The sequence below is a fragment of the Etheostoma cragini genome, chromosome 7 (assembly GCF_013103735.1).
Source record: "Etheostoma cragini isolate CJK2018 chromosome 7, CSU_Ecrag_1.0, whole genome shotgun sequence".
Classification (NCBI taxonomy): Eukaryota; Metazoa; Chordata; class Actinopteri; order Perciformes; family Percidae; genus Etheostoma; species Etheostoma cragini.
In genome coordinates, this window is record NC_048413.1 from 25,322,395 (window position 1) to 25,350,338 (window position 27,944).

Below are 27,944 nucleotides of genomic sequence, written 5' to 3' on the forward strand. Positions count from 1 at the left end.
TTTTTCGAAATCCTTATAATATTAATTTTTTACGACATTCAACCCTAAGACTTTTTTAACGGGGTGCTGTTGATTGGGCGGCTGTGGTAAACCAGTGATCACATGTGATCACGGTTTGCTTCCACAGCACAGCGATAACGGTTCTACGGTGCATGTTGCCTCAAACACACCTTCATCTTCTGAAAAATGACATGGAACATGGACCAAATGGTGTTAGAAATTCTGGTGTACAAATCTACCATAGACTGGAAAATAGTGAACGTAGCTGCAGTGGTGATACTTTTTGTGTGGAGTATGCACATAATACGCTTATTGATTTATTACCACTTCTTTTGACATGCTATATTATGACTTTTTTGTAATAATTTCTTTTGACATTCTATATTATGACTTTTTTGTAATTACTTTTTTTGACATACTATACTATGACTTTTTTATCACTTTTTTTAAAACATACTATTACTTTTTTATCACCTTTTTAACATAATATACTATTATTTTTTATCACTTTTTTAACATACTATACTATGACTTTTTTATCACTTTTTAAAAACATTTTATACTATGACTTTTTATCACTTTTTTTTAACATATTATACTATGACTTTTTTATCACTTCTTTTTAGCATACTACAATATGACTTATTTATCACTTTTTTTGACATACTATACTATGACTTATTTATCACTTTTTTTGACATACTATAGTATGACTTTTTTATCACTTTTTAACATACTATGCTATGACTTTTTTATCACTTTTTTATCATACTTTACTATACTATGACTTTTAATCAGTTTTTCACTTTTTTAACACACTATACTCTGACTTTTTTATCACTTTTTAACATACTATACTATGACTTTTAATCACTTTTTCACTTTTTTAACATACTATGCTATGACTTTTTTATCACTGTTTTATCATACTATACTATACTATGACTTTTAATCACTTTTTCACTTTTTTAACATACTATACTATCACTTTTTTATCACTTTTTAACATACTATGCTATCACTTTTTTTATCACTTTTTTATCATACTATACTATACTATGACTTTTAATCACTTTTTCACTTTTTTAACATACTATACTATCACTTTTTTATCACTTTTTTTAACATATTATACTATGACGTTTTTATCACATTTTTTAACATACCATACTATGACTTTTTTTTCACTTTTGTAACATACTATACTATGACTTTTTTATCACTTTTTTTATATACTGTACTATACTTTTGTGTGGAGTATGCACATAATACGCTTATTGATTTATTACTACTTCTTTTGACATTCTATACTATGACTTTTTTATCACTTTTTTAACATACTATACTATGACTTTTTTATCACTTTTTAACATACTATACTATGACTTTTTTATCACATTTTTTACATACTATACTATGGATTTTTTATCACTTTTTTAAAACATACTATAAATTTGTTATCACCTTTTTAACATAATATACTATTACTTTTTTATCACTTTTTTAATATACTATACTATTACTTGTTTATCATTTTTTTTAACATGCTATACTATGACTGTTTTATTTTAAGCAAATATCAACAGCAAACAGTCAGTGAAGACATTGACCGTTGGTTCAATACCCAGTCTTGACTGACACTTTTTGTGTGGAGTATGAACATACAGTGATACACTTATTGATTCATAACCACTTCTTTTGACATGCTATACTATGACTTTTTTGTAATAACTTTTTTTGACATACTATACTAGGACTTTTTTATCACCTTTTTTTCACATACTATACTATGACTTTTTATAATCACTTTTTCACCTTTTTTAACATACTATACTATGAAATTAAACATTGACCAAATGGTGTTAGAAATTCTGGTGTACAAATCCACCATAGACTGGAAGATAGTGAATGTAGCAGCAGTGGTGTCATCATAGGTTTTTATGCCTTTTTTTCAGCATACAATAACATGACTTTTTTTGAACGTACAATAGTATGACTTTTATCGCTTATATTTAACATACTGTACTACAGCTTTTTTTATCACTATTTCCAACATACTATATATTATGACTTTTTATCTTTTTTTTAACATACTATTTTCATTACTTTTCTAACATACTATACTATGACTTTTTCAACATTTACAATGACATTTCAGTGGTTTATGACCTACTATGCTACAAGTGTTTTCAACTTATTGGACAGATGGCAGTGCATGTCCTTCTCAACATTCTTTTGCATAATGTGCTATGGCTCTTTTATCAATTTTTTTCAACATACCATAGTATAACTTGTTCTTATCTCTTTTTTTTTACGTACTATACTATTACCTTTTATCAATTTTTTTTGAGATACTAAACCATCACTTTTTGCGACATACTATACTATATCTTTTTTGACATACTATACTATGACTTTTTTTGACATGTTTCCACATACTGTACTATGACTTTACTTATACTATGGCATTTTTACCTTTTTTTTTGTCTACATCTTTTTAACTTTTTAACAGTATTTTCAACATATTATAGAATGTCCAAAGTATGTATGACTTTTTTCAACATTTTTTACTATGACTTTTTCATCACTATATTCAATATAATATACCATGATGTTTCAGTGGCTGTCTATGACATCCTATTCTATTACTGTTTTCAACTTATGTGACAAATGGTACAGTGGCCTAGTGGTTAGCACTAAAGCAAGTAGGCAGTGCAAGCTTTGACCCTCGGTTCAATATCTGGTCTGGGCTTATTTGTTTTGTGTGTTCTTCTTGACTTTCGTTGACATATTATACTATGGCTCTTTTATCACTTTTTAAAAAATAATATACAAAGACCTTTATTAACACTTTTTTCAACATACTATATCATAACTTTTTTGACATACTATACTATTACTTTTTATAACTTTTTTCAACATACTATACTATGGCTTTTTTGACATTTTTCACTTTTTCCAATATACTGACATTTTGAGTATACTAAACTTGTTATCACTTTTTTCGACATGGTACCAACGAATTTTTAATCACTTTTTTTTCGAGATACTAAACCATCACTTTTTGATCATTTTTTTCAACATACTATACTACGGCTTTTTTTCCGACATCCTTATAATATGACTTTTTACGACATGCTATACTAAGACTTTTATTTTTTTTTGACATATTATACTAAGTCTTTTCAATCACTATTTCAACATACTATACCATGACACTTCAGCAACGTTTCCTACACACAACGCTATGACTGTTTTCAACATTTAAGAGCTTTCACAATGGCCTAGCGGTTAGCACTGAAGCAAATCCCAGCATCAAGTAAGCAGTGCAAACTTTGACCCTTGGTTCAGTACCTGGGCTGCTTTTTTACATACTAGAATAAGATGTTTTTATCAATTTTTTCAACATACATATTACTTTTTAATGACATGCCATACTAAGACTTTTTAGTTTTTAGTGTTTTTGACATAAAAATGTGAAAATGTGAAAAAAGTCAATGTATAGCTATGACTTTCTTATCACTTTTTCTGATTTACTATTCTTTGACTTTTGTCGACATACTGTACTAAGACTTTTTTGAGTATACTATAATATGGCAGTATTTATCACATTTATCCCTCCCGAATTTGCTTGTCCTATTAGACCTAAAAGATTTGTCCATTATTTTTACAGTCTATGATTGAGTCTATAAAATTTACCTACTGACTCTACTAATGTATACCCTTGGTTTTTTAGCCAAGGCATCAAAAAATCTGAACGTGACGTGAAACAATTACACATACACACACAAGTCTGTGTTGTTTGCTGTTGTTAATGCCAACGTCTAAGCTGCATGTGAACACTGAAAGCTCCAGTTGGGATCTCAGTGTTGTTATCGTGTTCATGAAAAACGTGGCTAAGTGAGACAGGTAGCATACATGTTGTCTGAGTGCTCGGGTTTAGTGGCCACAATGCATGCCAGAGCTACAGCTACGGAGCATGCTCTCTGAGACTGGAACTGAAGTGAGTCTCACGCAGGGGGCGCTGGCACAGGAATGGCCACCGGTGCTGTGGCCGCTGGCACAGTCGTCCCTGTCCCTTTCCCTGTCCCTGTCCCCGGCCCTGTCCCCGGCCCCAATGCCGGCTTGGGTACCGGGACGGGCGAGGACGTCAGTATTTGCTGTAAGCGGCGTTTGGGCTGCAACGCCTTCAGTGGGTTGAATCTGAGGAAAAGAGACGAGAGACAGGAGGACACCACAGCTGCAGATTGAACCCACTACATATATGCGTTTGTAAAATATATGACCATACCAATAAAACCACTACGATCGCTAACAAGATATCTTGGCTTTTGTGTAGGAGGCCATTTATCTGTCTGTGACCCACACAGACATACAGTTTAGGGTTTAATATTTTTCCTGAAAATTAGATGAATCAGATCCCGGGAAAAGACAATCCATTTCCCAGCAATCCTGGGAAATAGCTGTTTTTATTTATTTATTTAGCCCAAGTAATGTCGATAGCATTCAAATATGCATTTCCAAATCAACATTTTTTTATTATTTGTATTATTATTGGGGCAAAAGAACACAGTTATGTCAATCAAGAACACAGTTTGCAATGATCAATTCTGCTGCGTGATCACTAGGCTCATAAATCATTTTTTTGGTAGAAGTGATATTTCTACATGGCAAATCATTTACCAGCAAGCAGACCCAACAGTTACGACATGCATGCTGCTCATTCTGAGTAATTGAATCTGTAATTGAAAGGGGCATGGTCAAAATAATAGCAGTGTTGTGTTAAATTAGTGAGGTGATTGATTCTGTGAAGAAAAAGGTGTCAATTATGTTCCATATTTAATGAAGGAAGGAAGGAAGCAAATGTTGTGCCTGCTGGTCATACTGCATTTCACACTGAAATACTCAGCAAAATGGGTCGTTCCAGACATTGCTCTGAGTAACAGCTGACTTTAATTAAAAAGTTGATTGGAGAGGGGAAAATATATAAAGAAGTGTAGAAAATTATAGGATGCTCGGCCAAAAGGATTTCAAATGCCTTGAAATGGCATCCAAAGCCTGAACAATGTGGGAAAAAAGGTCAAATACCATTGGAAGGGATTGAAGAATAGCCAAAATGGCAAAGGCTCAACCAATGATCAGCTCCAGGAAAATCAAAGAAGACCTAAAGTTACCTGTGAGTACTGTTACAATCAGAAGAAGGATATGTGAAGCAAAGCTATCAGCTAGAAGCCCCTGCAAAGTCCCATTGCTGAAAAAAAGACATGTAGGTTGAAATTTGCCAAAGGACAAAGGAGCAAAATTATTCTTTTTGGGTCTAGGGACTGCGGACAGTTTGTCCGATGTCCCCCGTGCACTGAATTCAAGCCACAGTACACTGTGAAGACAGTAAAGCAAGGTGGTTAAAAAATCCTGTTATGGGGATATTTCTCATACTGTGGTGTTGGGCCTATTTATCGCATACCAAGGATCATGGCTCAGTTTCAATACATCAAAATACTTGAAGAGGTCTGTTGTCTTCTGCTGAAGAGAAAATGCCTTTGAAATGGGTCTTTCAACAAGACAATGACCCAAAACAAACCAGTAAGCGAGCAAAGTCTTGTTTCAAGATGAACCAGATTGATGTTATGTAACAATATGAACAATATGAAGCAGCTTGTAGAAATGGAATGAATATATTAAGTTTGGATTTACTACTGCTGTAAATGTGGTTGTTACAGATCCAAATTATCACTGCTGCAAAACTACATTTTCTCTGTTGCTGACACCTTTGTGTCCTCTTTGAGGACATGAGGTCAGTCACAAAACTTATATTTTTGAAGTTGTTGCCAAAACTGTATCTGTTTATAAGCTCATTGTATTATTCTCTCCTCCCTCTCCGCCCAGAGAGCAGTGACTCCTAAATATCAGCACAGATAGGCGTCATTACCACAGTTTAGACATTTGCTGAAAAGGGTCTTACTCCTAGTTCCAAAAGTGGTACCAAAGTTGCATCACTCTAAGAATCTATTTTCCAGTTGGGGGTGATTTCCTACTCTGAGATGCTTAAAACAGGCCCTGGTCCCCTCCCAGAGGTCACCACTTTCCTTCCCTAGAGATGCTTCTTTTCAACTGTGGCTATCTAACTAAATAGCCAAACAATGACAGGAGCTTATTGGCTACATACCGGCGAGAGCCCAACGCAGACCTCCGATTGGCTGGAGCAGGGGCAGACATGGGGCCGGACAGCCTCTTGTGCAACCTTCAGCTAGTTCTGTCCTCACTTTGTGTCTCTGTTCTTCAGCTTAACACTGAGAGCCTGGAGGGAAACACAGACAGTATCAGTGAGTGATCACAAGACACACACACACTCACACACACACACACACACACACACACACACACACAAACACACACAAACACACAAAAATCAGGGATGGGTTTTGCTGACAGCCTCTGCATTCGGATCCTGATGCCTCAGCATGCCGCATGGTGCAGCTGACCCAAGCTGACACTTAGCTGGCAAAGACAGGACACACAGCCAGTCACCCCTTAGTCACGTAGGAGGCTTAACCAATCATCACTCATCTGTCTCATCTCAGGCTGAAAATCAGTTTGAGCGGCGGAAGTGAGCAAAGGGAACTGACATTTGCATCTGCATGTGAGGACAAGTGTCTGTGTGTGTGTGAAGTTTGTTCATGTGTGTATGTTGCTGGAAAGACAAACTGAAAATCGGTATTCATGTTGTATGCAATGAAATCCTGCCAGCAAGAGAGATAGAGAGGCACGTTGAGAGTGAGAATCAGAGAGACATAAGGACAAATCCAATGGAAGGAAAAAGTGGAGGATTACTCGCATCAATAATACATCACACACAACTCAGTGGGCTCTTGAGTGCGAGGTTTGTGTTTGTGTGTAAATGCCAAGCACCCGCTGTAAGTCACCTTCCTGCTGTAACACCTCTAAATGCTGTGTAGTCTCTGTGCCAACCATGACTGACACAATAAACCTCCCTCCCACTACAATCATTGAATAAGGACAGGTGGATTACTAAATTCTGCTTTCTGCTGAGTCACTTAAATGGAAATGGACTGTTTTTAATAGCATTTTTCTAGTCTTATCGACTGCTCAACGTGCTTTTACATAATACAGAAACCATTCATACACTGTGGCTGGGACTGCCATACAAGGTGCCACCTGCTCATCAGATAAACATTCACACACAATTACACTCTAATGCAGTCCTTGCCCAAGGACACTTCGACATGGGACTGCAGGGCCAGTTATTATTTCAAATAATGTTATAAAGCTACTTTTTATATAACTTTGTCCATATCTGAGCTCCACTTTATTGTATCTAGCTTTCTTCCTCGGTTCTCTTTCCTTTCATGTTTTTAACAGCAATAACCAACAACAATTGGCTGAACAGCCCCTCTGGAGAAAGAGCCTAAATACAACTATCTTTCTTTTTTGCTGTTTTGGCTGCATCATTTCGATAAGCCGATCATTAGTAAAGTTAAATCAAATGAAATTGTCGTAGTCAATAATGGGAATAAGCTATTTAACAACTGTGTTCACCATCCAATAAAACCCCCAGGGAGTATCTGAAAGTCTACACTGACAACTTCTACTTACAATAAATATTTCAATGTATTGTAAAACTACAACTCCCACTAGAGAGATGCACCACAGAACATGATACAAAGATGTGGTTGTAGTTCTTCCGGGTTGTCAGAAAGTACCTGACGGCATGTATTTCTGGCCCTGGAAATATGATTCCACGGGTACGTATATCAGTGAGACCAGGTTGAAAACATCAGCGCCGCCTCTATCACCAGGTTCAAACTTTTCGGAGACGTTTCAGCTTAGCTATGAGTCACTTCCTGTTTGGAGAGTTTTTAAAATGTTTTAACTCTTTATCCTAAAAGAAGACAAAGCCATGCCGGGACTGATTTCCTTCTCCGAGGTGTTTTAATGAGTACGTCTAAATAATGTCACTATGAAACAGACCAATCCCCAAAGGTGGGATTTGAACTCACAACCTTCAGGCTGCGGAACAAATTATTTTCCAGCTGAGCTGTCACGACTCCAAAGCATCAGTAAATATTTTGACTGAGGTTCAACTTCACGTACGCCTGTCAATTAGTTTTTTTTTTTTAAATAGTCTGATTTATATTTGCTAATAATGTGTTGGATTTATGTTAAGACACTTTAGTTTTTGAAAAATTAACAAAAATTTGCAGCCCCCCTGCAGTAACTCTGAGGACCCTGGACACCCTGTTGAAGATCTCTGGTTTAAGGTTTTTTTCAAAGATTATCTGCACATTTAAGATGTTTCAATGGATTATCTGCACATTTAAGGGGTTTTAAGGGCAAAAAGAAGGAAAAGACAAACTTTGTTTCTCTTCGGGTTTCTGTAGGGAAAGTTTTGTCTTTCTCTCCGGGTCCTTGCCTTTAGCAGCCCCGGAGATGGTACGGTGGGAGAGGAGTCGGACAGATGATCGGGAGACGCGGGTTCAAACCCCGCCTCAGGTATGACACACAAGAGTGTTTGTGATGAATGGATGGGGTTTCATTGTGTGGGTTAATCTTAATCGTATTTATAACGTAAGAATTTCCAAGATCGATTTCAACTTGCGAATTTCAAACAACAATTTCAACTTGCGAATTTCCAAGATCGATTTCAACTTGCGAATTTCAAACAACAATTTCAACTTACGAATTTCCAAAATCAATTTGAACTTGCAAATTTCCCAAAAAATTTGAACTTGCGAATTTCCAAGATCGATTTTCAACTTGCGAATTTCCTAAATCGATTTCAACTTGCGAATTTCCAAAATCGATTTCAAGTTGCGAATTTCCAATGATGGATTTCAACTTGTGAATTTCCAACATTCATTTCAACTTGTGAATTTCCAACAATAATTTCAACTTGCAAATTTCCAACAACAATTTCAACTTGCAAATTTCCAAGATCGATTTCAACTTGCGAATTTCTAAAAATTTCAACTTGCGTAGTTCCAACATCGATTTTAACTTGAGAATCTCCAAATTTCCATGAGAACCTTTTTTTTTTTTGTAATCACAATATATTTGTTTTAAACTGCAAGCTGTTCAGCAGAAATTATTAAAGTACTTAAAGTGTCAAAACCCCTTAACATATACAGAATAACATCACAGGTCACTACACTTTGTGACCTAGGTGGGGGGTCTCATGCTGTGCGTGGTTCTTTCAAACAGAGTAGGCCTACATGCCACGCATTCCACGTAGCTACAACACAATGATCCAGCTACATGGTAGAGTTTAATCTATTAATGACCCTATATTCATAGCTTACAACTAACTTACCAGCAGCTGTTTCACTACTACACATTGGCTCTTCAGCTTTCAATATTTAATCATGAAAATACATCATCATTATTATATAGATTTATAGAACATAATGACCTTCCCATTTTTAGGCCCAGAAATTTGATTCAGAGGTTTTCAAGTTCATTAAGAAGCCCAAGACCCCCAGAGACACTTCCCTTTTCTACACACTGTTTTCAAAGCCTGGGTGACCCCCACCCACACACACACACACACACACACACACACACACACACACACACACACACACACACACACACACACACACACACAGACACACACACACACACACGCCTGTGGTCTCATTTCTCATGATTGCCTTCTATAACTAGATCCGTTTTCAAAATTATTATAGGTCTAGGCATTGCTGTTTGATTACTGTACTATTAATAAAATCCACATCGGACTCAGTCTAGATTCATTATGAACAATCCGAGAAGTTCTAGTTCAGAAACATCATCGATCTCCAGACCAGTGTCAGCACTAGTCGGCAATCCTTCTAGGACTGTTCACTTGGGGACCAATCCGATACAGTCCAACTTTATTTGTAAAGCACATTCAAAACAACCAGGTGGACCAAAACTGCTGGACGTGTTTTATTGTCACAACAGAACAGATGAACATCAAAATGTATTAAAGATCTGATAAATAAAATGTATAAAAATAAAAACTTAAGATACGGAACTTAAAGGCCTTTGAACAAAAACACATCAACAAAAAAAAAGTTGGTGTTGCCAACAGGGAGATTGTAGAGCGCCCTCTGGTGGACAAACTATACAACGCCAATGCTCATAAAGTGGTCAACAGTATGTTTTTATTTTTTAAATATTCATTTAACTGAATCATTTATCTGTCAATATAAATGAGACTAATGAATGAAACATTTATTTATTTATTTTTTAATCGGCCGTTATAAATGCCAATACCGATAGATCGGGAAACGCTTAATATCAGCCGTTAATACCGGCCAGCTAATACATCAGTCGGCTCTATTATAAACATGCGAATAACAAAACAAACAATTAAAACAAAAAACTGAATAGAAAAATAAAATGCAGAATACAACTCTCAAGCAGGTTTAAAGGCCAATGAATAAAAGTAAGTTTTAAGTTGGGATTTAAACATCTGAAGGCCAGGGACCAATCTGACATGCAATTCATTCCAAAGCCTCGGGGCCACGACTGAGGACGCTCCATCTCCCCTATTTTCGAGGCGCGTTCTAGGGACAACAAGGAGTAGCTGGTCAGCTGACCTCAATGACCTCGGAGGAGTGCGCGGCTTCAGTAGTTCAGCAATATAAGCTCGGGCTCGACCATAAAGAGCCTTAAAAACCAAACAACAGAATCTTAAAATGTATTCCAAATCAAACCGGTAACCAACGCAGGTCAATATGTGTTTATTTAGATTTCATTTATGACTGAATTTAAGTTATACAACAGTTTTATTTCAGGATTGATTTAGTAATTATGTTGTATATGTTTTGGTCCGCCAGATTAATTTATGGTTGAATAAGCATATAAATCTGTTTTGGTCAAACAAGACTAAAATCGAGGAATGTATGAATGGGAACAGACTTGGAGCCATAACTTACATTTGATTGGCTGTTGGGACTGTTTAGGTCAAAGCTACAGAGAGGATGACGCTTTCATGAGGATTATGATACAAATTAATACCTTTCACATGTAGAAATGCGTGCACACACAAAGACAGAATCAAATCACAGTCATGCCTATTTTATACTAGATTAAATGTACAAATGATTAATATGACTTTAAAAAGCCGTGCATACACGTTTTTTTTTTAAATGAGTTGCGATTTTACAAGTCTACTCTACACACAGGCCTGGGAAGGCGGCATGTTCTCCAGCTCTGGCTGCTGTCACAAAAGATGAAAGCCCATCCCAGCACGTCATACAGGATTTATTAAGTTATGCCTGTTATGTAACACCATCCCCAACCACGGACAGCCTGAGTAAGGTAGACACGCGAGCAGCATCTGTGCTGAGAGGAAGGAAACCCAGAGGTAGAAAAGAGATGAGGGGTGAGAGAGGGGAGAAAGAGGGTTTTGAGGGAGAAAGAAGCGACGAGACAGAGGGGAAAGAGCAGAGAGAATGGGAGGGGAGACAGAAGAGAAGAGGAGAGGGAACACGAGAGGAACCAGGGGTGGTAAGGAGAGAGCCAATGAAATAAAAGGAGGAGGCGGCACGTGTCAGGGACTTTATGAAGGTGAGAAAGAAGAGAAAGACAGGTGGAGTAGCAGTAGATGAGGAAAGGAGGTTAGCTAGATGAAGATGGACAGCTTTTAATCTGGACACAAACAGAACTGTGGAAAGACAGGAGTTTTTCAGACACACACACACGCTCACGCTCACACACACACACACAAACGCTCACGCACACACACACACACACACACACACACAGACACACGCACACACACACACACACACACACACACACACACACACACACACACACACACACGCACAGAGATACTGACTAATCCCTGTATAGCTAAAACAACTGTTCTGCACAGTTAGAGTGTGTGTGTGTGTGTTTGCATTGAAATCCATTTACATTATTTGGAAGAAGAAAAAACAATGACAGGGTTGAATAAAGAGCACAATACGAGCAAAAGTAGCAAAAGAGTATGATGCTGCCATGGACAAAAGGTGTAACAAAGATCCCCCCCCCCCGGGACAGAGCAGATTGCAGTGGTAGAGCAACTCACGACGTGCAGCCCATAGGTTGGACAAGGTGGGGGAGGGAGGGGTGTGTATCTGTGTGTGGGAAAGTGTGACTCACTCCTTGAATGCTCTGTGCATTCCCATTCGACAAGGAGGCAGATGCAGGCAAGAGGTTTACAGCCCCGCGGTCTACTAGACTGAGTCACTGCTGGTAAACCAGGAGAGCCATTCCACACTAAGTGTGTATCTGTTTGTGTCTTGAGTGTTTCTAATCCAAAGCCCCTTTGTTAATTCCCAACACGTCCCCTATCTGAACACTGAGCAGTGAATGATGGACAAATTAGATTTTCAACACCTACTATTCTCCTTTTATTTTTTAACATGAACCTTTTTTATTCTTTATTTTTAAACCCTCAAGCTAAATAAACAGTAATACTCTTCTGTTTCCTATTAAACACAGAGATCATTCACAGTTATGAGATGCATCTACTCTATTTGATGCTCTGTGGTTGAAAAACAACAGAACACATGGAACCACATATGTATCATTTATCTTATCTTCCTCTCTTAGGGGTAAGAACTAATCAGGCGAGGAAAAATCTGAAAAATGTACAATCTTAACCATCTTTTGATCTAATATTGGCACCTGTACGTTTCCTCCTGTGATGGGTCAAAAGGCCACTACTCCAAGCTTTTCAGTCTTTGTGGTAGTGACCGCAGACTCAGCCCTGGTAAATATATGTTTAATGATCTGATAAGACACTGATAAGAGCAAATTGTTTCACTCAGTGTTTAAGCAGACTCCTCTTTTTCACTAGCATAATAACCTTTGGTCAGTGGAAACTCCGATATGATTGTGCTGCGATAACTAATTTGCATCATCCTAAACACTACATTTTAGTGTCACTGCTGGTGTTGGAGCCATTACAACACTTTGTTTTGTTGAAATCTGCAATTTCATGTTTGAAAACTGGGTGGCGCATTCCCCGGGAACGCATAAAGGTAATCAGCCACAGGTACACAGGTGTGTGGAGAAACTGGGAAAGCATACAGCTTTTCACTGTGTCAGACGTGTCAGACGTGTCAGTCAGGTCAGTTGTGTTAAGGTTTGAATTTGACAGGGAAAATAAATGGGTCACAGCACCGAAATGCGGACAGTACGTGTGGACATTGATTATTGGCACGCAGAACACGCGTCCAAGCAAGTTCTCCCCTGATCCCACCTCATTGGCCTAATGTAGCGGTTGATTAAAGACTCTACAACTGGGATGCACATATGTTTATTTTATATCTCACATTATCAAGTCATACTAATCACAAAACAGCCTGGTTGGCTCGGTTGGTGGAGCGGGCGCCCATGTGTGGAGGTTTGCTCCTCGACGCAGTGGGCCTGGGTTTGGCACCGGCCCGCGGCCCTTTACTGCATGTCATTTCCCCCCTCTCTCTCCCCTTTCCTGTCTTCAGCTGTCCTATCAAAATAAAAGCCTAAAAACGCCCCAAAAATAATCTTTAAAAAAGACTATGTGATGGGTTATATGAGGGTTGGGTTTTACCGATGGGAGCCCAAAATGTACAGCGGACAGTAGGGCGAAGGAAACAGCTGCGAGGAAGAGCCGACTGGTAGTATTTGAACTCCAGCTGCCCACTCAGTCAGAAGATTTTGGGGATATTCACTGTCGACATTCTGCAATGCATGCTGTGTTTGCATTTGTCACGCAAGCAAAAACACTGGCTTCCAGTAGGCGTCACACAGATCTCCTGCTGAAGCACATAAACATACTGACTCCACACACTGGGCCACTCTGTCTGCGTTTGAGCAGCTCTAGTGAAATGCATCCTGGTATATGTAGACACTCACATTTACACAGCCTTTACCGCAATTGTTAGTGCCCCCAAAGTGGCGACACTTCGAATGGAGAACATAAACCACAAGAGCAGACTGGAGAGCAGCTACACTTACCTTCCAGTCTCTGTTTCTCCGTTAATATGCAGGTAGTTCAAGAATGAAAAGTGCATAATTGTAAAAGCAGGGCATCGCTGGAGAAAAGTCAAGCATGTACTCACACATTCATCAAATCTTTTCCTCAGTAAACACAAGATGGAAATAGCTTTCAGTAAAGAGCACAAACAGTGACTTTTTTTTTTTTTTTACTGTGTACAATCTTGCAGAGTCACCCTACTGCTGCAGTGGATGCATAATAGGTTAGCTACGATCCAGCAGAGCACAGCAAGAACACTACACAGCTCTTCCAGGACCATCAATCAGCACTTAAGACAGAGGGTGAACGTGTAAAAGGGAGAAGTGAACGTAATATAGCAAGTTCTACTAAAACTTAAATTTCACTTGTTTATTTGTTCCGTGTTAAGCCCAGCAAAGGGTTTCTTTTACTGTTTTCTCACACCATGGTCTCACAAGATATATGAACACGATTTAGCCTTCATTGGTTGAAAGTTCTGGGTAGAAAAAAGGCACATGGCACTACTTTAATCAGGTCAAGCACTCAAAATATCTTACACCATGGGTTTGTCATTAGTGAGCCAAGCAGCAGCGATTAAAAGCATGCCAGAGCGCTGCAGCCTGAGTGATCATGCTAATACTCTGTGTGCACTATTTTTCTCAGAGGCAAGACAAGCAAAGAGCATATATGAAACAGGAGATCAATATTCACAATCACGTTAATGCTATGTAGGAGGAGACCGAAGCCTAAACACAATGCCTTCCGCTCTCTGTGGCTACATTAGGATGAAGATGCAATGATAGACTATGAAAGTCATTTTTAAAGTTTTCGTCACTTTCTTTGTGTTAAGAAATAGTAATATATCCCTGTTATGATAGAGCAAACATGTAAGCCAACAGCTGCCTATTCACACATAGCATTTAAAGTTGTTTTTTGGTCCATTGGACAAATAGAAGACCAATATCCACTCTCCGTTTAGCTCTGTTTTGGTGTCTGTATAATACAGTGTTTATCAGAGCTTTTTGGAAATGAGGTTGAAGAAAATGGTAAGACTGATCCAAAACAGTCAGTTGCGGACTGTCAAACCAAAACAACGAGCTCAAAGACACTAAAGTCACACACGTTGAATACTACAACTTTAAGAGAAAAGCTGTTAGCTGCTATAACCAGTAATTCTACTTTAATGTTTAATTTAATTTTACTGTTTAACTGATTGTTCATCAGACCAAAAATTAGATGAATTAGCTAGCTAGAATACGCCGGGATCCCTCTTCCTCCCTCCCCGCTGCTGAGAGACAATTTTGGTCCTCCTGCCTCCTGTCCCAAAGACTGACTTTAGTTAGAGGCGGTAGCAACTCAAATTCAGCCTACATCAGGGGTCACGGCGGCAGGGCTTGGTCTAACGGCATCAACAGAAAGTTTCAGTTTCAGTTTGAAGTTCAGCAAGGAGTCGGGGTGGTCCAGGATCCCCAAACTTTCTGTTGACCCTAACTCCTAATCCTATAATCGCCCACAGTACACTTGATCAGAGGTCAAACCAACCAACCAGGGGGTAAGAAAGCAAACTGCTAGCAAACAAGCAGACAGACACAGTTAGCATCTAGCTGGTGAGCATAGCTCTTTAGCAACCCAGCAGCTAAAGAGACAGATATTTCTCTTAGGAGTTGTCAAAGACCAAAAAACAGAGCTTAAAGGTGTATATTAGACTGACATTTATCAGATGTCCAGAAACATGATTTCTAACAAAAGCTATTGTTGCTCCATGTCTGCTGGATAGCAACTGCTTGCTAACAGGTTCCCATAAAGTAAACAAATGTTGCACTTACGCCTTGTCCCCAGAGACAAACTATTCAAAAGAAGAACAAAAAATGTAAGATCACTGTTTGATCAAACTGCTCACAACTCATAGACATACTGTAAGCACTGCTTTTCTTTAACGGGTTAAGATTGAAAGAGGTTTTTTTTTGCTGCTCATTATGGCTAAAAATATCCATCCATTAGTTCCAATGCTTATCCATGGAGGCGGCTGGAGCCGATCCCAGCTGACATTAGGCGAGAGGCGGGACAAAAAAAACAGACTGTAGCAGACACCTGTTACCAAAATACATACGGCAGAATTTCTTGTGGCAACGGAGCAATCCCAGAAGTGGAATGTTGTGGATATAGACTAGGGCTGGACAATATATTGTTTTCTCATCGTCATCGCAATACTGGTGCAATAAACACATCGCGAAAGGCTGCGACACATCGCGTAGGACACTTAGAGATTTTTTGGGGTGTTATTTGAAAGAAAATATCAGCAGACAACGGCACTTTAAAATGTAACTGCCATCCTTTGTAAGCGGTGCCATTGTTATATTCAATTCAATATTCAATTTCTTTAATATAAGAATCCTTTAATTAGGTTGACATTTGACAAGCAATGTATTATATGTGTATTTTTGCAGAATACTGAACGCAAAAGAAAGGCAAATCCCAAGTAAAACCGTTATCGCGATCTTCAGCTAAGTTATCGCATATTGTTTACTCATATCAGCCTTAAATGTGTGTGTGACTAGCTGACTGTCTCTACATGGCTAGACACAGACAGTCATTCACACTCGTATAGTAAGTAGGGTGACAATGAACCTGCATGTCTTTGGACTAAGGGAGGATAATGCAGCACCAAGAAACAATTCCACAAAGAAAGGCCCATAAGGGTCCGCCATAAACCACTAAGATGGTTTACATGGGTTCAAAACTAAATATTGCTGAGACATTTTCCTATTTTTCCGCCATTTTTTATGTAGCTTTTTTTCTGATTTTACTGCATGTTATCAAAGCTGATTTTACAGTAAGTTCTATTCTTGTTCCATGATATTAGGCACTTTGGATACCTTCTGGTTGGCGTACCGTAAAAGGCCATAAAAATAAAACTTGAGTGATTGATTCTGCATATCGAAATGCGGTTTCCTCCCCTGCAATAACAGCAGCCAATAGAGTAAATGGTGTGATTAGCACTACAGCCAACAGTTCAGAGGAGGCAGACGGGAGAATGAAAAACAACAAGCAGGAGCTTTTGGTGGTTTTGCACAAATAAAGCTCTGAGGTAAACGGTTGCATGTGCTGTGAGACCACTGCTGCAGTGTTACACTATTAAGGATCAATAGTTCTGTGTGTGGCTAAAATTATCACAGGGGAAATGAAGCCAGAATTAAAGATTTTCCCACCATGTGCACTTCTGAGCGAACACCATGCTGTGAAAACTATTGCCAAGTCACCATGGTGACGGTCAGTCCGCCACTTGTGTGGAACGTGAGCAAGAGGAGAGCTGCCATTGGCTGAGAACGCTGAGGAACAGGATGGAGGAGCCTGCAGCTGACAAGATGGCCATGCTGCACAGGACGAAAGTGACCTGCTCCAAAGGACAGCACGGGAAAAAAGTCCACTTCAAAAAAGGGACAACAGTGAAGACAAGGTGTTTTTTTACTTGTAGTAAGTAAATACATCTGCCAATGGAACAAGTGACATTTCACTTGGCAGTATTTAAAAAAAAAAAAAGATATGATCTTCGAACAAGATGACCCATCTTTTCCAAATAACACAGCAGCTTTAAAACCGTATGAGATGTCAAAAAGCTTGTTTCATCTAAAAAATAAATCAAAACAAGATGTTTTCAAGACTCTTTTACTTATATCTTTACTTACACAAGATATTTAGGATGCATTGACTGGAAAAAAAAGTCCCTATATCACCCTGAAATATTACTTGTCAGGTGATTGTGCCTTTTGTTTAGTGTTATTGGGTATTTAGACTAGAAATTCGATTATTAGACTTGGGAAAATTATGCTTTTTTTGCAGCGAGTCAACATCACAGTGCTTTGTGCACTCTACCATCACTGCAACAAGCAAGATAGCAATAATACTTAATGGACTCATGTTCCTGTGAATGCATTGTGTTCTTTGTAGTCCGGCTCAATGGATATACACTGCTGCGATAAAGCCTGATATTGTTTTTGCCATATCCCAAAATATATGCGGTGTAGCCACACCGTACTGCAGCACTGACACGGTGCTGTGGAGACAGGTATAATGCGAGCCTACATTCCTTGTGGCTATGATTTTGTAATTAATAATACTTATTGTTCTTATGTGTTTACAGGCTGTGCAAAGAAATATTTCTATTCACCATCAAAATAATCAATCATAAATAAACTAGAACATGAATGCGGAATAGCTAAATTGCTAAAGCTAAACTGAAGTAAGAGCTTAAATCCTATGAAGACAGTGAAGTAGTGAGAATATTTGGAAAAGTGGAAATGGTTTTCTTAAGTATGAATTTAATTGAAGTTGAATAACACCACTACTGTAAAAAAGATTTCAGAATCCACACAAGATTCATATGTACAGACGGATTACTGAACAAGCCTGAGGGGCCTGGGGCCAAAACGACTACAAAGTAACTAAAGAAACATAAGAAAGAGGTACAAAATGATTCCAAAGAGACTTTAAACACTACAAAAAGACACAAAACGACTAGAAAGAGAGAAACAAAGACTACAACGTGTATTTTCATTTTGGGTGTCTTGCTCCAAGTTTGGAATGGGGTGGGGGGCCTTTTAAACGTCTGTGACCAAATGTAAATGTGCTGTACTTATATAGCACTTCTCTAGTCTTAACGACTACTCAAAGCGCTTTTACATCATACAGGAACCATTCACCATTCACACACATTCATACACTGTGGCCGGGGCTGCCGTACAAGGTGCCACCTGCTCATCAGATAAACATTCACACACATTCACACTCCGATGCGCAGCACCGGGGGCAACTCGGGGTTCAGTGTCTTGCCCAAGGACACTTCAACATGGGACTGCAGGGCCAGGGATCGAACTACCAACCGTCCAATTTGCAGGCAACCGCTCTACCACTGAGCCACAGCCGCCCCTGGGACCCATTGTCTCAAAATCTGTCCATGCTAGTATTTCTTTAAGAGTGCTTGCTTGTATGTGGTGCACTTTGCTGTATGCTTAACTCTGACAACATTTGGGCATTGTGGGGTACATAAGAAGAAAACTATGAAACCATCAGAGAGTATTATCTACCAAAACAAGGCCTGTGTTTTTGTGCCAAGGTTTTTCAGGAAGATCTGTCAGAATCTCCAACCAAACGTTGCTCTATGTACACCATTGATTTCCGAGTTCTGTTCTGTTACATGAAGGACTAGGCTTTTACATTAAAGATGTGGAAGGGAAGTGGTAGGAAATCCAATGAACACTGAGCTAACTCCATACAGCCTCCTGGAAATTGGATAAACCGTTAATGTTATTACAGTAATTCAGTGGCAACATATAAAAAAGAGCTCTGTTCTCTGTCAGGTGGGACCTGCGTTCCTGAAAAAACAGAAATGCTGCAAGGTCAAACTGCAGCCCGACTTCTATGCTACAAACACGGATGCCACTTACTTTGGGTTTAAGACACAGTGAGCAGTTTCTGCAGAGTCAGGGACAAGCAGTCAGGGACGTTTCCATTCACCATGAAAAGTCAGATTTAATATCTAGTATTTCCTGTAATTACACCGGTGGACAACATGGAACTGACGCCCAAAGGCCCTGGGGACATGAGCGCACAGGATGAAAAGACGCGCAAAAACATCTGCCGGAGCGCACTGCGCAGCAACATCCCTCCTCAGCTGCACCAACATAAACAGACACAGCTGAAAATCGCTCGAGCCTTGCGCAATACGCCCGACTCCTAAAGACAAAAACAACACCAACAAGCTCCACACATTTCCTGTACGGCTTCTCCATTCTTACATTATTTCTATTCTATTTCCTTGATACGCTCCGCGAAATGGCAGCTCTGTCGCGGCTAAAGGCGATGATGAGTTCAATGACAAGCCTACAGGCCTGGCTTACCTGTGCCCCCTTTTCCTGTGACGCCGTTAGTCCTTTCGTGGTTCCATCGCCTCGGTTTTCATCGTTTCCCTGCGGTTCTCCGCTGCATGGAGCGGGGATCCTGGCTCACACACCCGGGGAGAGGGGAGGAGAGGAGAAGAGAGGGGTGCGCTGGATAGCTGACGCGTGAGGAAGGACGCAAGGGTATGGATGGAGGCATATGCGTCACGTTACGTCGTTTTTTTTTTTTTTTTAAAAAGGGAAGTAAGTTTTGACTTGGATAATCTACAGGCGTTCTCGGCGTCGACAGTTTCACCCATACACTTATATAAGTTATTATTACTATTAATTATAATAAACAGTCAATGGTTTCACCCATAGACTTTATATTGGTTATTATTATTGTAAATAATAATAAACAGTCTGTGGTTTCACCCATAGACTTTATATTAGTTATTGTTATTGTAAATAATAATAAACAGTCTGTGGTTTCACCTATAGACTTTATATTAGTTATTATTATTGTAAATAATAATAAACAGTCTATGGTTTCACCCATAGACTTTATATTAGTTATTATTATTGTTAACAATAATAAACAGTCTATGGTTTCACCAGCGAGAGGATCAGCCCTCGATGTAGTCAGCGGTACTGTATGAACAAAAAAATATTGGTTATATTGGTTTAAAAAATATTTAAATAGAAAAATATCGATTCTGAGGAAAAGAAAAGCATTTTCCAAATCGTCACCAAACGATATCACGATATATACTATACAGGAATCGATTTTTTTTTACCACTCCTAATAAAAACCATGGCCAGGGCCTCCCTCTGATCAGAAATAATTCTACAGCTTCTTGTGAACTTCTGTCTCCACTGCTAAATGCAGTTAATAAAACTCATTTGGATCTGAAAGATAAGTTTCTTCCACAAATATTTCAAAATAAAAACAAAAACAAAATAACATGCACAAAAATTAGAATTTGTTCAGCTTTAAAAGAAAAGTCATTGTTTGAAAATGTGTAGCTGGATACAGGTCCTGGCTTGTTAGATGTTGTCTTGCAAGCCCATGCAGGCATAAATATATATAGAAATGAGAACCGTTTTATTTCTATGTTTACATGACACAATAATAAAAAAGCACAGAGAATGATGCATTTGCTCTGCAGTTACCATGCCACTCACTTTGTGTCGTGCCAACCCGTCCCTGGATGTCTTCTTTTTCTTCTCGATGCTGCTCTCTAGGGGACATATTGTGGACTAACACTCTGCCGTGGACTATACCTGGGGTGAAATATGTGTAAACATGTTCGATTTTAATTAATGACTGCGAGTGACTGGATACAGGTCTATACAAATGTTAGTATACAAAAATCCAATGAGTAATGTATACTTTATTTACTTACATACTTACTTTATTAGTAAGACATGGTGTTGTGTATTTCTTGGCTTGTGGGATCCTGCAACCAAATGGATTAGTTGGGGCTTTACTATATCTGTTCTATAGTACACATATGACATGTACTATAGATCAAAAATACTGTTAACTGTTAACTTAACCCTTGTGTTGTCTTCCCGTCAACAATTAATACATTTGTCAATTTTTTTATGTTGTGGGTCCTTTTTTAAATGTTTTTTCCAAAGTTATTTAAAAAAATGTATGTTGAAATTTTCAGTGCTCGTTTCGACGGCCCATTTTTTGTGATAAAAAATACTGAAAACAGGTCAAATCTGACTCGAGGACAACATGCGGGTTAATTCTTCAATGCCAATGACTGTAAGACTCACTCTATGCCAGCAGAGGTCACAACACATCACTGTCTCTCATGTCCACTTGATCAGTGTCCAAAGCTTAATTCATAAATATTTCATTTAACCCTCCTGTTGTCTTCAAGTCAAAATTGAAAATCAACCCTTTTGTTGATGCTTTTTATCAACGTTTTTAACTTTTTCTTACGTTTTTGTCCCTTTTTTCACTTGACTTGACTATTGTAATTCTTTGCATATGGGTTCAGACCTGTCATCTATTCAACACCTGCGGCTAGTCCAAAACGATACTGCCCACTTCCTGACAGCAAAGGGAGGGACCATATTCCACCTGTGTTGTGCTGCCTCCACTGGTCACCTGTTCGCTACAGGATTTTACTGGCAGATTGGCGCTGCCTTACCCAGGGCTCGGTTCACACTTATCGCTTTTTCTACCACTGGGGGACCATATTAATGTTTTGAAAAAACTCATAAAGTGAACTTTTCATTTCATGGGACCTTTAAACCTGCCATTTCAATCAGTAGAGACATGGTTGAGGACATGCAAAGACTTATTGCACAAATGCATAATATGAAATGTGAAACTTTGGAGAATAGACCCCAAGGGGTAGAAAGCCAAAAAGCTAATCCCCGTCTAGACACTGATGGTGATGTGTGGAGCCCTAAGACCAAACCGAGGAGCCGACTGCGGTGGCCTGCCGGAGGAGGACCCAGGAGCTAGGGGGGGAGGAGGGTTGTGCTCTCAGCCAACAATTGAGCCAACAACAACTAAGCAGGAGAGCGAGAGACAGTTTTAAAACAGGGATGTCGTGCTTTGATTAACTCTTAAAATTCATTGACACTTCTGATTGGTTAAGATAAAAGGGAACGCGTGTAACAGCTGTTCAATAAGAAGAGAGAGAAAAGTGATTAAGTTTAGAAGTCTTCCTGACAGAATTTACGCTGTGCTTCACATAAATAAATTGACATTGACATAGATTTATGAAAAAGCACAACTGGAACATCTTTCTTTTAAAAAGAAACTTTTTAAACTGACTTTATCTGCTGAAGTATATTGGTTTCCTGACTATTCTGTCATATGTGGCATTCATCAACACTGTTTTAAATTTAAAATGCATTTTGTGGTTATTCATCACTTTTTTCTGGCATGCACCCTAAAGACCAATTTGCTAATACACACCTATTTCAAAGATGAACATGAATCCTGCTATTGAAAAACCCATACTTGGCAATAAAACATTAAAATGGACTCATTACCAACTTCAAAGCAGAAGTGTTTTCATGTTCAATTATAAAAACAAGGTGGTCTTTATAACCCATTTTATTGCCTGATTATGCTTGGCTTCTTCCTGTTGTCTTCTTATTACAATAAAGTGATAGCACCTCTATTTTTTATGGATCACTTTGCTTTCCAGAGCATGAAGTGCTGCTTGGATCATTGGGGAGCACCCTAAGGAGAACAGCTTTTTGCATCATGCAACAACAAATTCCTGTATTCTCTGACAGTTTTGGGTGGATAATGTTTTATTTTAACAGAACTACATAGTATTCTTTATATTACACCCTGCTACCCTGCTCTAAACCATTTTTTCCTTCCTGACCTAACAAAAACACAAAGATTAATACAATTATGTTAACATCTGCTGACACTCTGTATGAACAATTCAAATTAATGTATTATTGTTAATAATTCCTTCCTTTTTGCTGGTGACTTGTGGTGTTATGTGGGATACCGAGGCTCAGAAGTGTGTTGAGTACTTCAGCAGTTCCTGCTGAAGCTTCGCATCGTCTACTTACGTTTAGGAAAAAGATTGCAATTTGGATTAAAACACTCCCAAGTCGCCCATTTCCTGCTCTTTTGCTCTCCCCAGGACATGAACTCTGCTCCCTGGCTTGAATGTCTTGTGTTTAAAGGCCCACCCATCCACCCAGACTTCCTCCCTACGCGGCCAGCCTTGTTCTCATAGAGCTCACTCAATGTGGTGCATCCAGCAAAACAAACTTGGAATTCTTACGAATTATAATGCTCAACTTTCTGTAGCTTTTTGAACAAATGATTCGGCAATTTTTAATATTAACAACAATATCTGCATTTATGATTTGGCTGCTCTCATTTAGGGGATGTTTACCCGTACATCTACACGTTATTTTGAAAGACTGAGAAGTTTTCCTTCATTTATGTCCTTCTTTTTACACGCAACGGAGAATTTGCCTCTGAAGATAATTCTTTCTAAAAACTCCAGCCAGAGAGGAGATTTTGGAAAACTTTGTTTGCACGTTACTGTGTAAACTGAGCCAAACAGAGGTTCAGGCAGCAAGGAAGTCAAGAAGAGAAGAGAGAGGAAGTGATTCATTGCTGTTTTCGGAAGTATGATTGGCTAATGTGGGCTTGAGCTTCTCCTTACACTGCCACCTGCAGGTTTGGCATTGACAGCATATAAACACAGGTCCGTGTAAACAAACACTTTTTTGAAAACTTCCAGATGTGCACAATGTTGTTTTTGAAAATGGAGAGGGTGAAAGGTCCGTTTATGAAAATAGCCGGCCACGTGTAAACGTAGTCTTAGTTTTGTCAGTAAGTGTCAGGAGTGAAATCTGTGCTGATTAATAAGGCTTTGAGCAGTTCATCTTTTGGCAAGACCAGAGCATCTGCGCTGCATGTCTTTGTAGCTCTGATGGGAGCGATGCAAACAGAGCATCTGCACTTGTTGTCCCTGTCCCTATCTCAGATTCATTAAGAATGTTGTCTTGGGAAAAATCCGAGCATTGTTGCGTATGGTGCCTGTCACTTAGAGTTTTAGCACATTAATAATATTTATGCAGCTTCTTGCAACAGTCTTAAAATAAATTGGAGCTTCGCCTCAAAGCACATACACATACAACGCATACATGCATTTACTTTTCTCAAAGGCAGAGCAGGACACCTAAGGCTCGGTTTTCACCCATCGCCGTTTCTATCCACTGGGGGATCGTAGGCAGGCTGGGTGAACGCACATCAGGGTGTTTTCACACCTGTTGTTCGCTTTGGTGTGAATCAGTTGGTGAGTTAGTGAAGTTGGTTTAGTTCGGTTTGGTTTGGTCTTATTGGTCGGATGTTTCTGGGGGCGGGAACAAGAAAGTAAATACAGTAGCAAGGCTGTGTGTTCTGGACTAGTGCTGATTTCATTAAAATTCTCAGACAGTGTTTTGCAAGACGTTACTACATCTGCTCTGGTCACAGTGACTTTGCTCTGCTCTGCCTCCAATTTTAGCGGCAGCTGGTTTGACCTCTGAGATATGCGAGTGACGGACGGCGAGCTTGACCACAGTCTATTTCTGTGATAGAAACACTGAACGCTGCTACCGACTGCTGCTCTGGTGCATCAGAAGCTATGTTTCCATCCACACGTTTTTATCCAAATCAAGTGATATCTAACAAAAAAAGAGTTCTCTCGCAGCGGTTCCGGAGGGAAAATAAAAGGCAAGTTGCATCTGCATCATCATAGCAATGTGTTGATAGCGTCACTACATTGAGGCAGAGAGGAGCCTATATATTGCCCATCCTCTCCCTTCTTGGTTTATCTTCTAGGGTTTGATAACACGTCTGTGCAGCAGTGTATGGGTGTATGGCGTTCAAGCTGGAGCATCTGACGATTCCAACGGTTCTTTTTATTCTTGCACACCTTTGGAGATGCAATATGATGGCAGGATTCAATTTCACGGCTGATGTGTTGGATAAGAATCCGAGGAACAATTCTGTGATCATACCACTGTGTATGAGGTTAAAGGGGCTATTAAAGGTGTAATGGAAACCGTAAAACCATTAGAATTGATAGAACAAGGTTTTCCTACACAGTGTCTATTAACGTCCTCAACATTTCCTTAGTCCTAAGGGCCTTAAGGGGCTCCCGAAGGGAACCAAGCTGGCAGTATCAAAGCAAAAAGAATGTCTAGATTCTTTTCTTCCAACCATTTTTGAAATCTTTTATTCTCACTGGCTTTTTTGTTGCTGAAATACCATCGGGACACCAGTTATAGTTATTCTGCCTAATGATTCAAAGAAATTAATTTAAAAAGATCCGATTAACACCTATCAACACACAAACAATGGCAAGTGAGGTCAAGCATTTATGTAGTTATATTGAATGATAAATATTTATATAATTCTTTGGATTACTAAATCAATTCCAGGGTAAAGTGTATATAAGTCGTCTTTACATTAACATGGACAATTATATTTCAATTTTTTGCTCGTTTAGCTTTTCTCTTCTATCCAGAATGGTGTGTGTCATTGGGAAAGGGATGGCGTTTACCAAAAAAAGAAGAACAATTGTTTGGTTTATTTAAAATGAACAAAGTCCTAATTTCTGCACCATGATGTGCATGCCTCTCTTAATGTGGTATTGGTATATGTGGTATTATTGGCTGTTACCAAAGTCATGTTTTGGGATTTCCATTGAATTATATAGCTATTTACAGGAAACATTTTTGATGTAAATTAAAAAAGTTAATTTCACCCATAGGCAGCAGGAATTTGCCTACCGACACACTGTATGAATTGATATCAGGGGGCTACTCTGGGAGTGTACCACCAATCAGATGTCACTTTGAGGTCGGGAGGATTTCTAAGAATTAATGATAACGATAATGAGTTTAAAATTCCAACACAAAGAAAGCGGAAGGAATCGGCAAAAGGCATAAATCTGGCTGAATTTCCTGCGCTACCAAAGCAATTCGGAAAGTGGGACGTCGAGGATATAGACTAGTTTGTACAGAAAATGGCTACAGGCAAAATTCATGATTTCATTTCTAAAAGCCAAGAAAAGCAAAAAGCAAGTCTGTCGACTAATGTGCGTAACAGACCATATTTCATTAATTGCATATCAAAAGTTAATCTTCTGAAATAAAGCCCCAATTCCAAAAAGCTTGGTCATCTTTTGAATTCAAAACAGACACATTCATCTCCGTTGTGTAGTCTGAGGTTAAACCGCTTAACGAAACCCTCTGTCATGGGGTAAGCAAAGTCATCTTTCCATGAGGCCGTCTCTGCTGGAAACAGATTCAAATGGTTGAAAGAAAACAATTTGACTTTGTAACACAAACAAGCACTAAGTCAGAATGAGGCAAGTTCAGTGCACTGTGCAAGCATCCAGATGGCCAATAATGGTTAACAATTTTAGTTCCAATAAATATAGTTGGTATTGACTGACCCCTTTTTCTGTGCATGCAATGTGTCCTCCTCGTTCAAGGTTTACATTGAGAGAGAGAAAGAGAGAGGGACTTAGAGAGAGAGAGACAGAGAGAGAATGTGTGTGAAAGTGATGTGGCAAAGAATAACAAGTCCTGCATATTGTCGGAACATATTACATTTGCCTTGAACGGGTGTTAAATGCTGTGACGCACAACTTCAATCGCAAATATATTTTTAACACCAGGACATTTCTTTTCCAAAATTGGGATGGTAAAACAATATCCAACTGGATTTTTTCATCTCTGAGGATGTAAGTTCTTCGGTGACCTTGCTGGCTTTCAGTCTCGTCATCCTGGGCAGGAGACAGCTGTTTTTGTCGTCGTCATTGTCAGCAAGGTTGGTTGGAAAGTGCTTGTTTGGGGCGGAGGCAGACAACGAGGCTGTGACAGTTGATGGGTGTAATGGCAACAGTAATCTGCAGTGAGTCCCAAAAGAGGTGAGGCCAACGAGGCTGTGATGTTTAATGATTTGTCAGGGTGCTACATCTTAAGTCTGGTCGATAGGTGTTGCTGTCTGAACTAGATAAAGATTGTCCGTCAGTACTTTAACTCCACTTGGGTGGAGGCTACAAAGAACACTTATGACTGCAAGGTACTTTTAATTGAGTATTTTCATTTTCTCCTGCTTGCCTATAGTACCTTTTACTTATCTATTTTTACAGCTTTACTTTGCATAATCACATTTTGCAAAATATTATAAATAATCTTTGATGTGTTACAGTGGATAAACAGGAGACTTTACTGATCCGGTGGTGAAATTCACACGCTAGCTGCCAAGTCAAACTTCTGGTATTATTTTGGTGAAAGTAACTCAAAAATAATGCAAAAGTAGTGCAACGCATTACAATTCAGAGACCGTAATATTGTAACATAACTTATTACTCTCACACATTACATAATTCAGCGGCAATACATCTAAGGAAGCACTTTAATGGTTCAGGAAACATGAAAATGATAGGCAGTTTTGACAAACATTATGAAAGTTTTCCTTGCCCTTCATGTGGCGTGTATCCAACTGAAAAGGTTTTAAGAATATGGGTCATCTCGTTAACCTTTGATTTGGATTTGGATTATGAATT

The 27,944-nt window shown here is 38.9% G+C and overlaps 1 protein-coding gene and 1 long non-coding RNA gene across 6 annotated transcripts in view; one reads left to right on the top strand and one right to left on the bottom strand.

The window, feature by feature from the left end:
* The window catches only part of snphb (syntaphilin b), a 29,798-nt gene extending 9,737 nt beyond the window's left edge, over nucleotides 1–20,061 (bottom strand). For 3 of the 5 annotated variants that reach the window (XM_034876281.1, XM_034876280.1, XM_034876278.1), the window contains exons 1-3: nucleotides 19,891–20,061; nucleotides 6,167–6,298; nucleotides 4,015–4,203 (exon numbers count right to left, since the gene is read on the bottom strand). In XM_034876281.1, the coding sequence (XP_034732172.1) occupies nucleotides 4,015–4,203; nucleotides 6,167–6,216 (239 nt within the window). In that variant the 5' untranslated portion in view covers nucleotides 6,217–6,298; nucleotides 19,891–20,061. The remainder of the gene's footprint in view (nucleotides 1–4,014; nucleotides 4,204–6,166; nucleotides 6,299–19,890) is intronic. The other 2 variants (XM_034876283.1, XM_034876282.1) reach the window with 1 other exon arrangement.
* Nucleotides 10,349–21,529, top strand: LOC117947413. The gene is made up of 3 exons (XR_004657232.1): nucleotides 10,349–10,458; nucleotides 13,127–13,130; nucleotides 21,514–21,529. It is a non-coding gene; the product is annotated as an uncharacterized LOC117947413 (long non-coding RNA).
* Nucleotides 21,530–27,944: the final 6,415 nt, after the last annotated feature.